At 31.5% G+C, this 23,574-nt stretch overlaps 2 protein-coding genes and 1 long non-coding RNA gene across 4 annotated transcripts; all 3 read right to left on the reverse strand.

The window, feature by feature from the left end:
- Positions 1-7,818: 7,818 nt before the first annotated feature.
- Positions 7,819-9,315, reverse strand: LOC25494905 (uncharacterized). Its single transcript, XR_003012305.2, has 2 exons — positions 8,424-9,315; positions 7,819-8,337 (listed from the first exon to the last, which is right to left on the reverse strand). It is a non-coding gene; the product is annotated as an uncharacterized lncRNA (long non-coding RNA).
- Positions 9,316-12,252: 2,937 nt separating this feature from the next.
- LOC11425016 (cold and drought-regulated protein CORA) lies at positions 12,253-13,807 on the reverse strand. 2 transcript variants are annotated; one of them, XM_039834390.1, is made up of 3 exons: positions 13,649-13,807; positions 12,634-13,056; positions 12,253-12,573 (listed from the first exon to the last, which is right to left on the reverse strand). In XM_039834390.1, exons 1-3 carry the CDS (start codon positions 13,755-13,757, stop codon positions 12,476-12,478), a joined length of 630 nt encoding a protein of 209 aa, XP_039690324.1. In that variant the 5' UTR covers positions 13,758-13,807; the 3' UTR covers positions 12,253-12,475. The 2 variants fall into 2 exon arrangements, with proteins under 2 accessions (XP_039690324.1, XP_003616804.1); XM_003616756.4 differs by having other exon boundaries at positions 12,253-13,056.
- Positions 13,808-22,141: 8,334 nt separating this feature from the next.
- On the reverse strand, positions 22,142-23,169 carry LOC11420752 (cold and drought-regulated protein CORA). Its single transcript, XM_003616757.4, has 2 exons — positions 23,007-23,169; positions 22,142-22,892 (listed from the first exon to the last, which is right to left on the reverse strand). The coding sequence occupies exons 1-2, from the start codon at positions 23,113-23,115 to the stop codon at positions 22,372-22,374; spliced, it is 630 nt and encodes a 209-aa protein (XP_003616805.1). The 5' UTR covers positions 23,116-23,169; the 3' UTR covers positions 22,142-22,371.
- Positions 23,170-23,574: the final 405 nt, after the last annotated feature.

Raw genomic sequence — 23,574 nt, forward strand, 5'->3', positions numbered from 1 at the left:
TAATATTTTGACGGTGATTTATCATAGTAAGTGCAACAGAGTGTGATATATATATATATATATATATGAGGATGTATACTATGAGAATGAGTATTTTATATGAGAATGATGAGAATAATTATCAATCATCAGATTAAAAATAAAAGGTTGCGATTAAAAATTCTTATTTAAACAACCCATGTGCCTCACTTACACTTAGTGTATCCACAATACTCATTCAGCTACCCATTCATCGCTTCATCTTCTTCAAAATCTCCATTTTCTGCAACTTTTTCATCTATCAAATCTTCATTGTAATTTCTTTCTGCAAACAAATCCATAGAAACATCTCTTTCATCAACCCAAACAACATTTTTTGTGTTTGAGATGTGAATTGAGGTTTTTGTTTGTTTTTCAATCAACTTCAATTAAGTGTATTCCTGTTTCGAATGAATTTCAAATTTTTGATTTCAATCGGAACTCTTGTTTTTGGATTTTCAAACTGTTGTATTTGGATTTCCAAAATCTATTATCTACCGAAGTTGTTACTAGGTTGAGTCGCGACCAGGTCGCTCTCTTTAAGACGTTTCGCGGCACTGCCCAAAATTGTGCAAGGCAGACTATCAACCACGCCGCCTCCAGAATAAAACAAGCCCAGCTACTACTGTTTGATTAACTAATGCACTGTAGAAAATCGTTCGAGAATTACACCTCCAAATATGGTGCTAAGACCACTCTTTAATACTGAAACCACTTTAATATGGTATTGTTACCACTCTGTTATGGTGCTGAGACCACTCAAATATGGTATTAACACCATTCTAACTTTAAGTTCTCCAAACTATCAATATGGTACTACGACCACTCAAATATGGTGATACCACCATTTCTCCTCAAATAGAAAAATATTGAAATACTTTTTATATATACCCTTAAGATCATTATTAATTCCGACGGAACATTGTTATTCCAAATAGGGACTATGATCTTAAAAGTACTCTTTATTCTGAAGGGACATATATTATCGAAGAGATTATGTTTTAAGACCATTCTTAATTCCGAAGGGACATTAAACCGAAAAGGGACTATGGTCTTAAGAACAGTCTTAATTCCGAAGGGACAGAAAGGAGTAGAAAAAGGAGAATGACTTGTCAACACAAGTCGAATGAGGGAGAAGAGAGGAAAAACACAGAAAACATCAACTGTGAATTTCGGTGTGTTTTTGAACTAAGTGGAGTCCTCTATTTATATAGAGATTCTGTAACTGTTTTAGCAAAAATTGCGACAACAGTTACTCTAATGGATAAGATTAAAATGAAGTTTATCCATTAATCAGTTCAACAACACTTGTGAATAGGATGAAAAGAAACAAATCCACAAAAGTGGAGGAAACAAACTATTGGATTTGAATGAAGGAAATATAATAATAATTAAATTATTATTCTTATCACAACCACCATAAGCTAAATTTATGTAAAGTGATATTCTCGAATAAATTAATAATTAATATTATTTTTATCATTACCAAGTATTTAAAATTAAATACCACAATTTAAGCACTACTAATGTGTGTGTTCTATTTTATGTGAGACCCCCACACTCTATTTTTTCAATTCACACAACATTAGATCATAGTATAATTACTTGGTGTTTAATCTTCCAATTTTTTATCCAACATCACATCAATGTTCCAACAATTCCCCACTTGAATTTTAAAAATGGTTTCAATAATAACGTCAAAACGTTTCTATAAGGTTGCTAATAAACAAAGGTGTCGCCTACAACTTGAACCTTTGCATAGCGGATAATATTCTGATTTAACAAGAGTTGCTTACAGCATTGAACTCTATCTCAGACATAGAACCCACACACAAACCTTTTCCTAAGGTGTATTCTAAAAGCTCGTGCGTTTTATGGCCTTGCACGTCTATCCCGGTTTTAACGAACGTTCTAGGTATTCTGCCCCGAATACCATAGGAATCGGCCTAAGTTCCACATTCGTATAGGTGAGTCTATCAAGAGTACTCCTGTAGCTAGGTACTCCACTCCACATAGAGTATAGATCTCATTAAGAGTTTCTATTATCTCATCCTTATGTCACTGCAGGAATCATGCTTTCTTACTTTTCTCATGCATGTTCTTTCACTCATGACTTGTCATTACCCATTGAACCTATTTCTTGGGATCTCCAATCATGTAGGTCGGGTTACCATTACTAGTGACCTTTGGGCATTAGTCCCATATTCCTATTGGATGTGTTTAGGACTTTTTTTCTAGTAATTCCTTTCGTCAAAGGATTGACTAATTCTTTATTTGTACGTGCACGATATACTTTAACCGTTCCTTTTAGAGCTCTCTAATTATTCTGTGTTCGTGCCTTAATTATCGTTTCTCACCATTGTGGTAATGATTCTCAATTTTGTAATAGATGCAAACTATCACAATAAATTAACACTTCGGACAACGGTTTCACCCACTGAGGGTTCTTAGCTAGCAAGCATCTTATCAACTTGCTTCTTCACTAGTTTTCTCTAGTGTTCTCATCTCAGAATCATTCCATAATATCATTTGTTTCAACAAATAACTCCTCCAGTGATGCTCAATTGGCAGTCACTGGTCGCTTTGAGACTCATCTGAAGGATGTTCAATTTTTTTTTTTATCTTGTACTACTCATGTACAATATGATACTTCTCATTTGTATCTTGTAACATTCAAGTACAATAGGATACTTCTCATAATGTAATCCTAGAGTCATAATCTTCTTAAGGCACCTCATGACTCTTTCAATAGCATGACAATGCTTCTCATCTGTCTACTAGTAAACTTGAACAAAAGTCTTACGACGTGGCCAATGTCGAGTCTAATACATTCAATGGCATATATAAAGACTGCCAATGATGCTTACCCTCAAGTGTTCTTGAAAAGCTTTACACTTGCAAGTTTATAGTCAAAGAATTACATTTCCTTAAGATATTCTCAACTTTGTGAGATTCATCAGAAAAGTTTTCTTTTTTGATCTAGTAATCTTGAAACCAAGAATTACTTCACCTTTGTCTAGGTCTTTCTTATCAATGTTGTTGATAAACAATGATTTCACATAATTCATAACATGAATCTTTAAACCAAATATGAGCAAGTCGTCTTCATAGAGACATATGATCGTGCAAATATTATTTGTCACTTTCATTCACTTTATACTCATTCGATAGCATTAGAATGTCAAATTTTTCATGTCATTCTTTAAGAGTTTATTTTTTACCTCACAAAGAATTATCTAACTTACAAAACTTGTTTTCTAGTCCATGAATCACAAAACCTTCAGGTTGTTTAATATAGACTTCTTCTTCTAGTTCACCATAAAGAAGGCAACTTTCACATCTATTTGGAATACTATCGAGTTATGAACGGCGGCAAAAGGGACTAGTACTCTTATGGATATGATACTAGTGACTGGTGAATAAGTGTCGAAGAATACTATATTTTTCTGTCTAAAACATTTGACTACAAGGAGAGCCTTGTATTCATTGAACCGTATCATCAGGTTTTAGTTCTTTTTCCTAAAATCCAAATACAACCGGTTAGTTTGCAACTATGAGACAAGTCAACCAAGTGTCTTGTTTTGTTAGACTCTAGAAAATCCATTTCATCATTTATTGCTTCTTGCCATAATTCAGCATCCAATAAGGATATAGCTTCTTTAAGGCTTAATGGATATTCTTCCAATGTATAAACCGAGTTCATACTCTTTAGCTATTCTAGCTTTCCTACCTCCTCGAGGTTCTATAACATCTGGTACGATGTTTTCATAACTATTTATGATTACATGAATGTGATCAAATATAGTGCCCCCACTAGTTCTTAATTTTTAGAAGGGAATTTATTTTGCCCCCAATAATGTTGTGCTCCCACTAGTGCCCCCACTATTCTTTAGTTAAAGGGGTAAATATATTTCCATAGAAATCGACATCTTTTAATTCTATGATCACTTTAGCATTTAAGTCATAAACTTATATGCTTCGCTGTTTATAGCATACCTAATGAATACACATTCATAGGCTCTACTAGTGAGTTCAACTCTCTTGGGATTCATAGTCAAAATATAGTCCAGACAATCCCAAGTTAAAAAATAAGACAAGTTGGATTGTCTTTTCTTCAAAAATTTCTTAATTAGAATTTTTGTTCTTAGACTTGGGTACTCTATAAATTTCAATTTTCGTTATAAAAATTGAACATATCAAGCATATCAATTTTATTTTTCAAAATTCACAGTCATCAATAAATATGATAAAAATATCCTTTCATCATTTCTACTTTATGTGCCATCAAATTCACACATATCATAATTTATTATGTTTAGAGATTTATATCTCTAAATTCTGATTTATATGAACTTTTGGTTCATATATCTTGACTGCAATAAATAAAATTGTCTAATCATATAACTTTGGAATTAAATCCAAGTTACTCAAGTTTAAAATTAAACGTTTGTTCACATGACAAATTTTGATATGTCAAATATTAAAATCACACAACTAATAAAATAGAAGGAAAATTTATTTTGAACATACCATCAAGGACACATCTTTTCCCACAATAATGCATGATGCACAAATCTTTCTTTAAGTTTGAGCTAACTCAGTCTTATTCAATAGAAATCTGAAATTCAGATTCTTTCTTATTTTAAAAGCATGCAACAAGTTCCAAACCTTAACATTAGCATCAAGGGAAAATGGGTATTCTAAATTCTTGCATTTTAATATGCTAACTTGCGACTCTGTATACCCAACAATATGCCATAAAAGTACCTATAGCATTTATATAAGGGAACTTCTACGGTACACTCACAAAGTGAGGTGTACCGGTACTCTTGCTCAATAATTTTATAAATTAACGATCATTTTTTGTGAAATAAATAACTATTTATCAACATTTATATTTTATAGAACATTATTTCATAAGAAAAAACATCATTGCATTGTTTATAAGAATTTTAGTAATATTTTTACATATTATCGTAAAAAAATAATCAATGTTCTCGATTATGGGTGATAAAAATTCAAAAAATATTAATTTTAATTCGTTGACACTTTTGATGAATAAGATTTAGTTATTATAATTATAAATGATAAAAAAATAATTTTTTTTTATCAAAAAACAACTCATTTAACTATTAGTTTAAAGAGTGGATGTACCGGTACACTCAAATATATTGGATGTACCATAGAATTTCGCTTTTGTATAATTCGTTGCATAAGTAATAAGTTATGGCCATTCTTCTTACTGTTTGAAAAAACTGACATAGATTTTTCAATTCTGGTTACTGTTTTAGTGACAAACTAAACTTGTTTGGTTCTATAACGAATAATTTGTTTTGTAACAAATTATAGTCTTAATCAAATATTGTTCGATTTTTTATTTTATTCACGGTATGATTTTGATTTTTGAAAACAAATTTCAATCAAATTCAGAGTCACATTAGTGAATTTCTTAGTGTTATTGTTTATAACTACAATCACTTTTTCAGTCAAAAGATGTATTTATATAGTTTGACACATTATTTTTGGATTTCCAAACTGTTGTATTTGGATTTCCAAATTCTATTATCTAACGAAGTTGTTACTAGGTTGAGTCACGACCAGGTCGCTCTCTTTAAGACGTTTTGCGGAACTGCCCAAAATTGTGCAAGGCAGACTATCAACCACGCCGCCTCCAGGATAAAACAAGCCCAGCTACAACTGTTCGATTAACTACTGCACTGTAGAAAATCGCTCGAGAATTACACCTCCAAATATGGTTCTAAGACCACTCTTTAATACTGAAACCACTTTAATATGGTATTGTTACCACTCTGTTATAGTGTTGAGACCACTCAAATATGATGTTAACACCATTCTAACTTTAAGTTCTCCAAACTATCAATATGGTAATACGACAACTCAAATATGGTGATACCACCATTTCTCCTCAAATAGAAAAATATTAAAATACTTTTTATATATACCGTTAAGATCATTCTTAATTCCGACGGGACATTGTTATTCCAAATAGGTACTATGATCTTAAAAATACTCTTTATTCTGAAGGGACATATATTATCGACGAGACTATGTTTTAAGACCATTCTTAATTCCGAAGGGACATTAAAACGAAAAGGGACTATGGTCTTAAGAACACTCTTAATTCCGAAGGGACAGAAAAGGAGTGAATAGGCCAAAAACCCCCTGAAATTGTAACTTTCGTCAAAAATCCCCCTGATTTTTAAGAAACTTCAAAAACGCCCCTGAAATTATCAAACGTCAGTCAATTACCCCCCTCCGTTTGTTTTGGCTGTTAAATGACTATTTTTTAATTTCTTTTTGCTTTCTTCATCTTCTTCCTTCCACTTTTTTCATCATCTTCATCAATATTCATAAAAAAATCCAGAAAAATTTTAAGAAACAACAACCATTAACAACATCATCATTAACATCACACACTTTATAATGATTCTCTCTCTCTTGTTTGTTACCTTCTTGAATTAATCAACAACAACCTTTTGGAATTCATCAACAACAAAATGAATAATAGAAAAGATCATGAACTTGTTTGAAAAAGAACAAGGTTTATGATGAATAGCATGGACAACAACATCAACAGCAACGGTTCTTCTCATTCTCATGATGTTACTGTTCCATCATCACTCATGTCTCCTCTTCAGAATCAATCACTTTTTAACCCTCATTCAAATGGATTTCTTTTTTGGAGCAGCGATGAGATTACCAACAACAATGATCATCATCATCAATTGTCTCTTGATCTTTCTGCTACGACCCTTTTGGATAACAATGAGCAACAAACAAGAGAAGCTAGTAATGAGATGATGATGATGTTGTTAATGGTTGCTGTTTCTTAATTTTTTTCTGGATTTTTTATAAATATTCATGAAGATGATGAAAAAAGTGGAAGGAAGAAGATGAAGAAAGCAAAAAAATAAAAAATAGTCATTTAACAGCCAAAACAAACGGATGGGGGTAATTGACTAACGTTTGGCAATTTCAGGGGGGTTTTTGACGAAAGCTACAATTTCAAGGGGGTTTTTGCCTATTTACTCGACAGAAAAGAGTAGAAAAAGGAGAAGGACTTGTCAACACAAGTCGAAGGAGGGAAAAGAGAGGAAAAACACAGGAAGCATCAACTATGAATTTCGGTGTTAAAATGAAGTTTATCCATTAATCAGTTCAACAACACTTGTGGGTAGGATGTAAAGAAACAAATCCACAAAAGTGGAGGAAACAAACTATTGGATTTGAATGAATGAAATATAATAATAATTATATTATTATTCTTATCACAACCAACATAAACTAAATTTATGAAAAGTGATATTCTCGAATAAATTAATAATTACTATTATTTTTATCATTACCAAATATTTAAAATTAAATACCATAATTTAAACACTACTAATGTGTGTGTTCTATTTTATGTGGGACCCCCACACTCTATTTTTTCAATTCACACAACATTAGATTAAAATATAATTACGATATTTAATCTTCCAATTTTTCATCCAACATCACATCAATGTTCCAACATTTACCATTGACACGCCAAAATATAACTGTTATATAAACGAACATTTCTTTGGTTTTGTTATACATAGATAAAACAGTTATTTCATAGTTAAGCATGGTTGCAAAGCATTTGCTTTTAATAGCAGAAAAAATAATCATATAATAAGGAACGTCGACCAATATTACATTACCAAAACTTAGAACTCATCATATTATCTAATTTATCTGAATCTTATTGCCCTTTTATATTTTGTAAAACAAAAGTTTAAGATGCAAGAACAAATCTCTTTAAAAATTATAAGCAATTATAACATATGGTAAAAGTAACAAAAACTTTATAATTATATTAAGCATGAAGACTCGTACATATTGATTGAATACATAGTTCAATACTGAAAAGAAAAAAAACTAAAAGCACCACATAATAGATCCTTTCAGAATTTAAAACGCAAATTGATACGAAGCTGACAGATTTCGTAAATTCCATTCATCTTTTTCAAACACGCATACGACTAACATAGAGAGTCTTGTTGAAGCCGGGAGCTGGAGCACCGATCTTTATCGTTTCACCCTGCTGAATTCTTCATGCATCTACCATCCTTTTCAACTGAAGCAAGATTATTATGGGAGTAATGGCTATACCAGTGAGGAATTGGTAGGAGAGCAATGCTAGGAGTGGACGATCTCCCATGCTTGAAACAGGTATGTTACGAATTTGCTTGGAACAATGGCAAATCAAGCTGCTCACGCAACATGGCTTATATAGTGCAAGCATGGACATGCGAAAGAGGGAGGGGTTTAAATCTGCATAGAGAAGCCGAACTGTTATGTTTGGAAAATGTAACAGATGATTGAATTGAATTGAATGTCTTAAATGCAATGGAATTTACATGGCTCGGCTGAACTGAAGGGTTGAGGGTGGGAAACTTCAATTTCATAGTGCAATGCTGATTAAGAAAAACACTTAGTGGGAAATATGAATTGCGGCTATAATGGGAATTAAATAACCAAGAAATTAGTGTTAGGGGAAACTTCAGTTTTTCCTTTTCATTACATTGTAACTTACAAAAAATAGTTAATAACTACAAAATGAGAAATATGATTTGCGGCTTGTCATACCTCATATTTGATTCCGAGTCGGGCTCTCTTCTCTCAATTATTCTATTTACTACTTCTATTTTTTAAACTTCCATCTTTTATTAATTTTCTTTTTAATTCTAAATTGAATTTTAGTCCCTTGGTCTTATTTATCTTTTTATTTTCCCATAAAAATCCAAAAATATACATGTTCATTCCTTTTTATTATTTTTTAAGTGATAAGTCCAAAAGAAAAGTCCCAAACACAGCTCACAAACAGCTAATCCCAGCCTGTAATGTCTCCTCTCCAAGCAACAAAATTTTGCTCTATAAATACAAGCAACCCATATCGCAACCAAATCAAATCCGTACAAAACCGAACCTCATCAACAAACCTACACAGATCCAGATCAAGAAAAAAAAACAATAAAAAGGTAGTAACCCTTTTTGTAGATCTAGGGTCCGTTAAACCTCATTTCAAAAAACCGTTTTCAAAAAAGAGAGGAGAAGGGAAAGGGTAATCTTTTGGTAAAAAAAATCAAAAAAAGGAGGAGTTTTTAACTCCGGCGCGGTGGCGCCGCCGCGAAAACTCGCCGACCACCGCGCCGGAACTATCTCCGGTAGCCTCTCCTCGTCGAAGAAGATGAAGAAATTCTAGAGAGAAGGCAGAGCTTCTCTCTCTAGAAATGAGAGAAGAGAGAGAAAAAGAAATAAAAATGAACATAAAAAACCGGAGCTGGCTATTTATAAAGGGATTGAACCGGTTCAACCTTTAAACCGGTCTGAACCAGTCTAATCCAAGCCCACACGCGTCTGGCCTCACCCAAGGCCCAAATCCTCTTCATTTTATTTTCTGCACCCCCCTTTACTGCTCACACACCCTCAGCATCTCTTTTTTTTTTTTTAATTTCTTTTTCATGCATTTTAATTCTCTCTCTATCCAGATTGCTCTGGTCCTATATTAACTGTTAATATTATATTTTTGTTTAATTTAATTATTCTCTAGAACAATCTGGTCCTTGTTAAAATGAACATAAAAAAGAGAGAAGAGAGAGAAGAAGAAATAAAAATGAACATAAAAAACCGAAGCTGGCTATTTATAAAGGGATTGAACCGGTTCAACCTTTAAACCGGTCTGAACCAGTCTAATCCAAGCTCACACGCGTCTGGCCTCACCCAAGGCCCAAATCCTCTTCATTTTATTTTCTGCACCCCCCTTTACTACTCACACACCCCCAGCATCTCATTTTTTTTTTTAATTTCTTTTTCATGCATTTTAATTCTCTCTCTATCCAGAGTGCTCTGGTCCTATATTAACTGTTAATATTATATTTTTGTTTAATTTAATTATTCTCCAGAACAATCTGGTCCTTGTTAATTAAATTAATCCAGAGTGCTCTGGTCCTAATTAACTGTTAATATTATATTTTTGTTTAATTTAATTATTCTCCAGAACAATCTGGTCCTTGTTAACTAAATTAATCCAGAACAATCTGGTCCTTGTTAATTAAATTAATCCAGAGTGCTCTGGTCCTAAATTAACTGTTAATATTATATTTTTGTTAATCCAGAGTGCTCTGGTCCAAACTTAAAATGTTAATATTTATTTATTTTTGTTTAATTTAATTATTCTCCAGAATATTCTGGTCCATGTTAAAATAACTTCACAATTCAGCTTAACTTCATTTTTCTCATTCTGCTTATATAATTTTCATATCTTTATTCCAAAACAACAAAAATATTCAAATAACAAATCACAAAAATATTTTTTCATTACAAACCTTGATTCTCAAATCAAGTGATCGTTCTTTTTATTCTTCTTAATCAAATTTCAAATCAAGTCTAATTCAACTTCAAGTCAATTTCTTTCAATCTAAAAAACACAAACCAATTCTCATTCGTCACTTGGCTTTTTATTTCAAAACCTTTTTCAAAACATATAAAAAACACAAAACCAATCAAACGTCAATTTCTACCCCGAACTACGAGGTTTTGATCCCTCACAGGTACGTAGGCAGGGGACCTTGTCCTTCCAAATGAATTAAAAAACAATTTTCTTTTTTTTTCTTTTCAACTTTCAACTAAAAAATATTTTTCTTTTTTTCTCTTCAATTAAAATCAATTTTCTTTTCTTTTTCAACTCATCATTCAATTCCATTTTCCATCTCTTTAAAAGCAAGCAAGTTGTAGCACCAAAAGTTAAATAAAATCAAGAGGTTCTCGTAGAGTACTATGAATATTTAGGGTGCTAATACCTTCCCTAAATATAACCAACCCCCGAACCCTAAATCTTTTCAAAATGGATGGTTTGGAACTTTTTCCCCTTAAAAAAAAATTTGTTCAGTCGTGAGATAAAAAGTGAGTCAAAAGTCAATCAAATGGCCTTGACGTCCGAAAAATGGCGCGACACGGCTGTAATGAGAATTAAATAAGCAAGAAATTAGTGTTAGGAGCAACTTCAAAAAATAGGAAAAATTGAGCAAAGGACCTGAAACAACATAAAGCTTTAAAAAATAGGAAAAGATATTGAAAACAGACGTCGTAATTGTGAGAAAAAAATAAGCATATCACCTATCAAGCAGTGATAGGACATCAGAGTTTCAATACCACGACATTCCATTGCAATGATAGAAAAATGGACGAGATTGAATTTTTTTAAGGCGTATAGTTGTGATAAAAAATTACGGTATCACTAGAATCAAGAGGCGCTAAAGCTTTAAGTTGCGTAGGGAGCTTTAATCATGCGCAGGAGTCAAATGTGTGAATTAAATGCGATAGAATAAATTCTGATCGATTGATTAGGAAATGCTCTCAAATTTGAAATGAAGTGCTTTAAATTATTTAATGTATGAAAAACAATTTGAAATAAAATGAATTTATTGCGTGTTAAAAGGGTGAGAAGGTCAAACCTGTGAATTAACTGCGTGGGAGGGAAATTGCTAGGTTAGATTTAGGGTTAGGGTTAGCTTGACCAGACAAACTTTAGTAAGTAAGATTTGATTTTTTTTATTCATTACATAAATGATATATTTGGTTTATATTTTAGACAAGATACATCAATTACTTAATGAATCTAAAAAGTTAAATTTTTCTTATAAATAAAACCGGAAGAAGTACCATGAACAATAACAATCTTTCACAGTAATATGTTTAGTGCCACGTGAGTCCTGTATTTTCTATGTTCTTGTAGGACGTAAAAAGGTTCAAAACTTTGTTTGTTGAGAGAGAAAATATGTGTTCCCATTTATGGGACATTCTGAGTATGATTGGTGTTATTGTTTGATAGTGGGGAGGAGTGATTGTCTTCTAACTTCTAAGTTCTAACAATTAGGTTAGGGTTAAATATAAATAAAATAAAATAAATTCAAAGGGGTGGTTGGATGATTGGGGTGTGGTATCCTCATGGGGGTTGCACGTGATGTCTCAAATCACTAACCCGTAATTAGTAATTAGTGTTCACATGATTGGGTGCATAAACCATATAGATTCAATAATCATATTTATTAGGGTATAAGTCTTTCTTTGATGTTGTTTGTAAGAGTTGTACTTCTTCGTTCGTCAGTTTAATGTACTTTATCGATGAATTTTTATAGAAATATCATCCGTAAATTTAAAAGGAGAGGTAAGAACGGAATACACATTATAACGCATTCATCATTTTTTTGGAAAAGCTTAATAATCATCGTTACAAATACATAGTCTGATGCAAATTTATACATGATTTCTCCCGAAGAAATATCTATCTATACTATATAGTGGCAAGATAGATAAATACACCATTATATCAACACACAACATTATTTTTATTCATGAAATATATTACTGAGAAAGAGTACATGGTGCATGAAGATAGATATCATTATGATCAGTTTTGAGTTTTGTCCTCAGTTTGCTCGGCACCGTGACCACCGTGACCACCTCCACCATGTCCCCCGTGTCCACCTCCACCGTGGTTGTAACCACCTCCACCGTGGTGGTAACTACCTCCTCCATGGTTGTAACTACCTCCACCATGGTTGTAACCACCACCATATTTGGCATCATTTACTTCATTAGTCTTTTCCTCAGTTTGCACGGCAACAGATTCAGCAGCACCATGACCACCGTGACCTCCTCCACCATTGTAACCACCTCCACCGTGACCTCCGTGGCCTCCACCACCATTGTAACCACCTCCGCCATGGTTGTAACCACCTCCACCGTGGTTGTAACCACCTCCGCCGTGGTTGTAACCACCACCATTGTAACCTCCTCCACCATGGTTGTAGCCACCTCCACCGTTGTTGTAACCACCACCACCATGGTTGTAACCACCTCCACCGTTGTTGTAACCACCACCGCCGTGGTTATAACCTCCACCATTATAACCACCACCACCGTGGTTGTAACCTCCACCATAGCCTCCATATTTGGCATCGTTTACTTCATTAGTCTTTTCAACAACTTCTGAAACACGATATATATGAATTGTTAAATCATTACTTCAAATATATATGAATTTAATGGTAGTGGGTTGACGATATAAAATAACTTTGTATACAAGACTAATCAAAATATTTCAAGTTTCCCTGCAAATTAAAAAATATTAATTGATGTGGTGATTCTAAATATTTTCAATGGTTTTGTGTGCAAAAATTTTTTGAACCATCAACCAACCACCATTAAACTTAATATATATATATATATATATATGATTATGTATTCACACCGGCGTAATGTTTGAATAATTTTACATTTCTCACAAACTTATTGAATATAGAATTATACCAAATTTAAAAAGACTCACAATTGAATATATAATATAATTATATCATATTGATCATCTTTGTAAGTTATGAAGCAAATTTGAAATCATTTTATATAAAATTGAGTGCATGAAGATTAACGTTTACATAGAAAAGAATTAATTATAACGTATAAAATTATATAATTAAGTATAAAAGAATTATCCTTCAAAAAAGTAGAAAAGAATTAAAACATATATCTAAAACGCTCATGAAAACATATATAAAGAAACATAATATAATATATAGCTCACCCTTTTTAGTATCAGTGGAAGTTTCAGTTAAGTCCCTAGCGGACATCACTGAGGAAATAAGAGCCATAGCCAATAGGCCTAGCATGAGGATTGCCTTTTTCGAATCCATTGTTCAAATGTGATATTTAGTAGTGAACGATGAGAAAAACTAGTAAGAAGTGTACTCTATATATAATGGAGGGAAGGAGGGAGATGTAGGGACCTTCACTTGGCAGTTGAGAAGGTAGCTCTTGTGTATTAATTCATTACTTTGTAGGTTCATAATGTATCTAGTCATATTATAGATCAGATACATTTCATCAGCAATTATATTGATGAAACTTCTTCTTGTTCTTGTTCTTGTCGAATGAGTCTTCAACTATTGCTTCATCTTCACCTCTCATCAGCAATTCCAACGAGCCTTCCACTTTTTCTTCCTTTTGAAAATTCATGAAGTCTTTTTATTTTTCTTCTCTCAAATATATTCTTTTACTTTTCACTTGAGATTTTTAACAATTGCTACTCATCTTATTTATAGAATTTTAACTCTTCTTAGAACCATTGTCTATAACAAAATTTTGTTTAAATTTGAAGATAATGAGAAACAAACTTTGTTTAATAAAAAACTTTGTTCCAAAGAGATAGCATTAATTTAGTTTTATTGAAAAAGATAAGAGTAATTGATAAAGGATATAATTGAAAAATCGTACGCTTAAAATACCAAAAAGACAGTTAAATAGTAACGAAAAATTCATCCAAAAAAGACACTTAAAAAGAAACGGAGGGAATAGTATTTCATATCTTATTTATGTATTAACAAAAAATATAAAATTTTGATATTTTAAAAATATTCGACAAATACAAAAATATCTTATATATTATCATTTGCCTATATAATATACGATAGTAAAAAAAAGATGATTAAAGTATGTTAGGTAAATAATGCATTTAGTCACTTGTTTTAGAATAGAGTAGTTGTAAAGATTGAAGGCTATGAAAATGGAGATGAGTTATGTCTACTTGCTATTGGCTGAAAGTGACATTTTGAAAGCATGCTATTGGTTCATACTAGCTATCTCATCCCATGGAGATACATACATTCAAACTTATCCAGACACATTCATAATATGTTTTCTATAACTAAACAAAATTAGCAAAAGAGTATTACAGAGGTAGACTCTAAACTTTTTAAAGAACAGTGATGTTGAATACTTGTTTGAGAAAGTCGTGTGTAGGCATAATCATTTAGACACAAAGTTTAGGCACATACACATAAATAAATAAAATTAAAAGATAAATAAAATAGTTACATCAATCAATATCACTTTAATTATTTTCTTTTTAATGTTTTATTTCATAGGTGTGTGCCTAAATGTGAGATGTTGGTCTTGTGATCAAGTTAGAGTTTCTCAACTAGCTTTTACCGTCGTATAATTTTATTTGCTTCAAACGATTACACAAATTAAGAAAGAATCTATGTTTCTCAACTATATTAAGAAAACGAGTTGTTAGAACTAAAATATCGAAATATAAAATATGAATAAATGCTTTCTTAATTCAAAGAGCAATGATATCGAAACATAAACTTTGCAATTTGGTTATTAGTTGAATATAATCCGGATGTACGATCTTGGATCGACGGCTGAGATTATTTTTCCGTGTAAAATTAATTTTATAATTTGAATAATTGAATCACAAATCAATGGTCAAGATTCACTACATCGTAAAACTGCGTGTTGTTTTTCCAGCATGGAATTTGGGTCCCTATACTCCGATTCATCACAATAATGAAATAGAACTATAAATAACCTATCGTTACAGAGGTAAACACAATTGACTGAACTACATGCATGAACAAAAACCAAGTCTTATTTTCACGTGATTTTTGTTTCTTTCATACCGGTTGTGGTTCTAAAACCTTCCTAATTGATTCTTACATCCACCCTTAGCTAAGATTCTTATTTGGGACTTGGGAGTGTCACTCCGAAAGTGATACTATTAGAGGACACAATTGAAAAAATATATATCATACTGAAAATTTAATGTGACAATTATTTTACGATAACTATTTACATATATGTCACTCATCGTTTAACGAAATATGGTAATGATTTTTCTAAACACCAAACATTTTGTTATGACAATAATATTTTAGTTTTTATTAAATAAGTAACTTTTTTTACAAAGGAAAACTTAGGTGAGTTGGACTCCAAGCATTAAAAATATAGTTACAAAGCACACATAACTAAAAGATCTTTATATTAACAACGGAGATTGAACTTACGATGATGTCAATCAACTCATTAACAACTGAATCAACATTCGCTAACGACCACGACCCACGCCTTCCCCTCCCTTACTGTTCAACTGAAGTACTATGTTGAATTAAATTGCCAGCAACAAACGATAACGAGACTCACCCACTTATTCGAGTTTTCCTTTTCCTTCAATTCTAACAAAATTTATGCATTTAAATATTTAATGTTTCTTTGTTTTTTCCTATAGATACAAATTTGCGGGTATGAGCATTTAATGTTAAGCAAAAATATCGCCAAATAACATTGCAATTTGTGAAAAATATCATGATTAACGATCTACTCGTCCATGGATTAACGGCGGTAACATTGTTGCTGGCTCCATTATTAGTAATTAGTTCTATGGTCGACTCAAATGATCTAAACTGTAAACTTAACTTCAAATGTTTGCTAGAACTGCAAGACAGAAAAAGAAAGAAAAGAAAAACATATGTAACGTGAAAATTGAAAGTAAGTTCCAGATTGTATGATAAAAAGTAGAGTTGTTTGGTAAAGCCTATAATTAGTACCATTGTTTTATCATAAATTTATTTTGAGATATTTTTTTCTTTTTTGCATAATTTTATTAAAATTGAGGTGTTGTAAATATTTTTATGATCTCTTACATTTATTAACGGTGGATCATTTGGAAAACATCAAAATTTCAATTATAGCTGCATAATTTTTAGTTAGACTTTCTTTACTTCCTGACCATCAGGGGTGGGAATAGGTTAGGCCGAGTTAGGCTTTGCAAGGCCTGAGCCTGATCTGTCAAATTTTATGAAGGACTAAGTCTGGTCTGCGGTCTGTCATAAACTTACTTTTTAGGTCTGAGTCTAACCTTCTGAAAGTTTGATACGGTCTGCTAGCCTGTTTAAAAGCATATTTCATATAAACATCTTTAAATAAGCAATGTTATCTAAGTTTAAATAGACTAACGAACTAATATATCAAATAGATTAAACTCTCTTTTGATAATCAACATGACTTTTTAGAGAATTTGATTATATATTGTATCATATTTCAATTCTACTTTATAATAATACATTTAAATATGCAAAAATATAATGTATACTAATAAACTTAAATTACTAAATTACTGAAAAAGTTAACAAATTTTTATTTTAATTCAAAGTACAAAATATAATATAATAATAAATAATATTATTCATATTTAGGCTTAATTACCTTTTTGATCCTCTAACTATTTAGTTGGTATCAGATTGATCCTCTAACTAAAAATTGATTTATTTCGGTCCTCTAAGTTTCTCACTGTTATTACATTTAGTCATTTCTGTTAGTTTTATTCAAATAAACGTTAGAGTTTGTGTTATGTGGGTATCTGACCTCCTGTTTCACACATACATATGAACCATAACAGTTACCAATAATATCAGTCACTATTTAATCATAATACCTTAACAATGAATATGACCAAAATGATACTAATAAATAAAGTTAGAGGACCCATATAACACAAACCCCAACGTTTATTTGAATAAAACTAACAGAAAGGACTAAATATAGTTATAGTGAGAAACTTAGAGGACCGAAATAAATCAATTTTTAGTTAGAGGACTAATCCGATACCAATTAAATAGTTAGAGGACCAAAAAGATAATTTAGCCTCATATTTACTTAAATAGTCCGGCCTAATAGGCCTAAAAGGCTTTTAGAATGACATGTGGTCTGACCTTTTAAGCTAAATGGGCTTCTAAAAAAGTCTAGGCCTTCTCTGTTTAGGAAAAAAGTATGATCTGGCCTAGCCTATCGTATGTATGCTAGGTCGTAGGCCCCTGTAGGCTGGCCTGACCTATTCCCATCCCTACTGACCATACTCGGATCACTAAGATATTTTTCTCACAAAGATAGAGATATAAGACCGAAAAACACAATTACGTACACTTATTCGTAAAACAATCTTACGTACACTTGTTTGTAAAATGAGATCAACCATGATAATAAACATGTTTTAATTTCATAAACATATTTAACATTTTTTTTTATCACATCATTAAACTATCATATATTAATTTATTTATTTTTTCATCTTTATTTTTAAAGCATACTCCTTTCGTTTTAAAATATAAGTAAATTTTACTTTTTAGGTTCATTTAAATAATGATGTATATGGTTTATAATATGGGTCACATACATCATTAATTGAATGAATTTAAAAAGTAAAATTTACTTATATTTTGAAACGAAGGGAGTATACAAAAGATTTTCCAAATGAGATAGAAAGATTTTTCTTTTCAAATGAATGATTGATCCCATATTTAGAGAAGGGGCTAGTTGTTTCCTATGCAACTAACAAAATAGACCACTCATCTGATAACAAGGAAGTGAGAAGAATTCACAGAACACTTGGATAGGTCATTCAAAAAAAAAAAAAACTAGCATAAGTCATTTGGTGCCGCCATTCAATTAATTCATTTCATACCGACACTTTGACAATATTGAGGCATCAAATGCAATCGTTTTTTATTTTATTTTCTATGATTAAAATCGACATTGTTTTTTGGTGAGATTCGCAAGTGGCAAGCCACGTAACTGTACAAGTTCAACATGCATTTGACTTTAGCAAAACAAATTTCAATCTTAGATTAGATCACGTGTTTGTTTTCATTTGTTAGAATCCATTTTTCTAGTGTAGTATCCGTTTAAGAGGAAATGAATTTTTAAAGTGAAAATCTCTCTAACTTTTCTCAATTGTTATATTAAAATCATTAAACATGAAAGAGAAAAAGAGATATAAAATTATAAAAAAAAAAATATTAAACTTATGTTTTAGATGTAATAATTGAGAAAAATTAAAACCGTTTCAATTTTTTTTTTAAATGGCCAAATATTATTAACCACTAATAAGCTTGGGTGGTAAAAAATACAAAGATTTATTTCCACATTAAGATGGTTGTAGGTTTTTGGGTAAAATATGTTTTAATCAGTCTAAATATATGTGCTTTCAATTTTAGTCTTACATAATTTTAATAGTAATTGTAATTGGTCCTTCATGTCAAATGGGTTGCTATTTGAGGCTTTGAGCTAAAGGAATTTGAGGGATTCTTCCATGCTCACAAGACCAAATCAATAGTGATTGGACATAAACGCAAAAAGATGGTCTTTAAAATATTCAATATTTAATTATTCTTTTGGTCCCTTAACTTATTTTTTGGTTTCGTTTTGGTACCTTAACTATTAAAAGTTTTATTTTGGTCCCTTAACTTATTTTTTGCTTTCGTTTTGGTCCCTTAACTATTAAAAGTTTCATTTTGGTCCTTTAACTTACTTTTTGGTTTTGTTTTGGTCCCTTAACTCATCCTCTGTCAACCACTTTGGTCTTTTATATTAGGATGAATGTATTAGAGTTAAGGGACCAAAATGAAACCAAAAAATAAGTTAAGGGACCAAAACGAAACCAAAAAGTAAGTTAAAGGACCAAAACGAAATTTTTAATAGTTAAGGGACCAAAATGAAACCAAAAAATAAGTTATGGGACTGAAACGAAACTTTTAATAATTAAGGAACCAAAACGAAACAAAAAAATAAGTTAAGGGATCAAAAGAGTAATTAAGCCTTTTTTTTTTTTATCAATTTCCTCTTTATTATTAAAAAACTATTCTTTTTGTTTGTGTGTCAAACACTTTTTATTTGGTCATGTGACCATATTAAAATTTCTCAAGGAATCATGACTAGATACGCCTCGTGGACATTTTGATTGACGTACGGTGTTGACTCGTGAATAAACATTAGACTCAATTGTTATTTCATATATGTATCATCGAAATTTTAGAGACATTGTTTTAAAACTTACTCTGATTCATCAATTTATACTTTTTTAATTTAAACTATCATATGTTTATTTTAAAAAAAAATCATGAAATAAAAAAATTAAAAAAAATAAAAACTCATGACCATATTCTCGAATCCCAAGTTCCCAATTTCTTCTACCTAATTCCATGAATAATATGAGTGTTTCACATATATGAGTTTGATTAATTTTTCACAGTATTGGGTGTGAGGAATTTTTCAAGCACTACCGACAAAAGAAATAGAGATCACTTCGTCGTTACTTTGCACAACAATGTCTTAATCATTCTAAAAAAACACTCTTCATATCTTTAAATTTAGGCATTTTCATGGAAAAGTGATGTTTGTCTTTAGAAAGTGTACTAAATTGTCGTTAAGTAGTAAAATTTATAAGTTAGTATCGATGTAGATTGTGAAATCTCAATTTAACTACTACGATAATAGTTTGGATATATACAATTGGGGGTGTTTCACTTGGCAATGGTTGGATTAACTGTTCTTTAAAGAAAAAGGTAAGACACTGATTAGGTCATGATAGATCTGCTTCTCTTAATTACATAGAAACTTGCCGCCTTGGTTGCAATTGTTCGAATAGTTTAGTTTCACGACATTTGATCAAAATAGTTAAGTTAATTTTTAGTTCACTAACCTTTTTCTCTTGTTACGACCCCCTAATGTCTTATGTGAAACTATATCAATTGAAGGCTTGATTATATGCCAAATTATTATCACAAAGCAGTTAGCTCAAGCCCCGAAGCTAAGGTTAGTGGTCATCGAGACCAAAATTAGTTTATGAACATTCATAATCGTATAAAAAAGCATTAAGAACAATTATAGCTGAATAAAACCAAGCAATCATTTGTAATCAAAAAACTTTTATGGTTCGGATTTTGGGATAAGGGAGAGAGAGAAAGTGAAAAGTTTAAATGTAAAACTGTAAAATGCGGGGAAGGATGATTTTTCTTATATATATCAAAACGATTCAGATTATATAATCTGAACCAGTTTTCGTATTATTTTAAATTTCAAAATCTGAAGGGTAGTTTTAGAATTTTTATATGGTGCGTGGGTATCTCATATTGTAGGAAAAGTAATAGTCCTAAAATATTATTGGTAGAAAAATGTATTGGGCCATGGGAAAAAAGTTGGACTTTAGTGAAAAGAGTAATAGATTGTAATCAATTTAAAAAGTATATTTATTTATTAATTAATTATTCGGTTCAACCGGTTTAATTAGTTGAACCATAAACCGGAGTCTTACTGGTTTAATCTTCGGTTTGGTTTTAAAAACATTAATATATATAATAATAATAATAATAATAATAATTGTACCAAAAAAAATAAATAATAATAATAATAATAAAAGTAGTTTGACGACCCAAGATGACCAAAGACTGACAACACCACCAAAAAGAATCAAACAAAAAAAACACCAACATAAAAAATAAAAATAAAAACATCCCAATGACCCAAACCAAAAGCAGAATGGACCAGGTCAACTACACCAAAGAGAAAGAAACATAGGCACCCAGACAAGCCCCCCAAAGCACCCATACAAGCCCCCCACATAGCAACTACCGGCTCAAGTAGAGAATTGCTTCCACCACTCACTCATAGTGAGGGCAAGGCGAACCAAGGTGGGACTTATAAAAAAAACCAATAACACAAAGAGAACTGGGTCTTCAGAACCAATTCCTCCACATCTAGAATCTTACCGACAAACACAAAATCATTAATGTAACATGTGTCACATTGCGTGAATGTTGTAAATTTTAAGTACTAATTTTGCTTTCTATTCATAAAAATTGTGACCTTTAACCGAAAAATTGTGATATATTAAAAATATGTATTAAGAACAGGGCTGACCCAAGCTATAGGCAAATTAGGCATTTGCTTAAGGCCTTGATTTTTTTTATTTTTTTTTTACCTATTATGCATGGTACCAATTTTTTTTAGCGAATCTCATATTTATTTATGGTGATAAAAAATTTAAGAGAAATAATACAAGTTGTCGAATGATATAGCGATTGATTTGCTTAATTTTATAGAAAGACTTGGTTTTTTTCCAGATGTGTATATTGGTTATAGAATATAATGTTAACAATTCATATAATTGTTGTGTCTGCAAATTTGAATTTGTTTTACTGTCGATTCAAAAAGAATTGTTAAACTAAACCGATTACAATAATTTTGCATCCAAAAAAAATCGAAATCACTTTGAATAAAAATATTATTTTTGTAAAAAAAATATATAATTAATAATTTCTTTTTTGTACAAACCATGCTCCATTTTAGATTTCGCGTTGAGCATCAATATGTGTTGGAACGGTCCTGATTAAAAAAGTTTTATGCTATGTATTTTTTTACCAGTGAATTATAGAAATCTCATCCATAAATTTAAAAAGAGAGGTAATAAGACAAGATAACACATTCATCATTTTTTGGAAAAGCTTATCATCATTACAAATACATAGTCTGATGCAAATTTATACATGATTTCTCCCGAAGAAATATCTATCTATACTATATAGTGGCAAGATAGATAAATACACCATTATATCAACACACAACATTATTTTTATTCATGAAATATATTACTGAGAAAGAGTGCATGGTGCATGAAGATAGATATCATTATGATCAGTTTTGAGTTTTGTCCTCAGTTTGCTCGGCACCGTGACCACCGTGACCACCTCCACCGTGTCCTCCGTGTCCACCTCCACCGTGGTTGTAACCACCTCCACCGTGGTGGTAACTACCTCCTCCATGGTTGTAACTACCTCCACCATGGTTGTAACTTCCACCATGGTTGTAACTACCACCACCATATTTGGCATCATTTACTTCATTAGTCTTTTCCTCAGTTTGCACGGCAACAGATTCAGCAGCACCGTGACCACCATGACCTCCTCCACCATTGTAACCACCATGACCTCCTCCACCATTGTAACCACCGTGACCTCCGTGGCCTCCACCACCATTGTAACCACCTCCACCATGGTTGTAACCACCTCCACCGTTGTGGTAACCACCACCACCGTTGTGGTAACCACCACCGTGGTTATAACCTCCACCATTGTAACCACCACCGTGGTTATAACCACCATGGTTGTAGCCTCCATATTTGGCATCGTTTACTTCATTAGTCTTTTCAACAACTTCTGCAAACACAATATATGAATCATTACTTTATTTATAATTAACTAGAAAAGAATTTAAAAAATATAGAAAATGCTTGTGAAAGTATTTATAAAGAAAAATAATATATAGCTCACCCTTTTTGGCATCAGTGGAAGTTTCAGTTAATTCCCTAGCAGACATCACTGAGGAAATAAGAGCCATAGCCAAGAGGCCTAGCATGAGGATTGCCTTTTTTGAATCCATTGTTCAAACTTTGTTCAAATGTGATATTTAGTAGTGAACTATGATAAAACTAAGTAAGAAGTGTGCTCTATATATAATGGAGGAGTGAAGTAGGGGACCTTTACTTGGTAGTTGAGATGGTAGCTAGTGTGTATTAATTCATTACTTTTTAGATTCACAATGTATCTAGTTTATATGATAGGCTATATACATCTTTTATACAATTAATCAAAAAAATGAAATTTTATTTATAATAGTGATCGAATAGTGTATATATCTATAAATTTTAAACTAAAATAGTTGTTTGATGATTTCGATACCATTTATTTTGACTACTTCCTTCGATCCAAAATAAATGATCTTGTCGATTGTTTTAAGCATATCAATGCACATCTTTGATTTTTAATACTCTCTTCATCCTAGATTAACTGAGTCATTTGCTCATTCACACATATTAAGAAAAATGTATAAATGAAGGAG

This window comes from Medicago truncatula, chromosome 5, assembly GCF_003473485.1.
Source record: "Medicago truncatula cultivar Jemalong A17 chromosome 5, MtrunA17r5.0-ANR, whole genome shotgun sequence".
NCBI lineage: Eukaryota > Viridiplantae > Streptophyta > Magnoliopsida > Fabales > Fabaceae > Medicago > Medicago truncatula.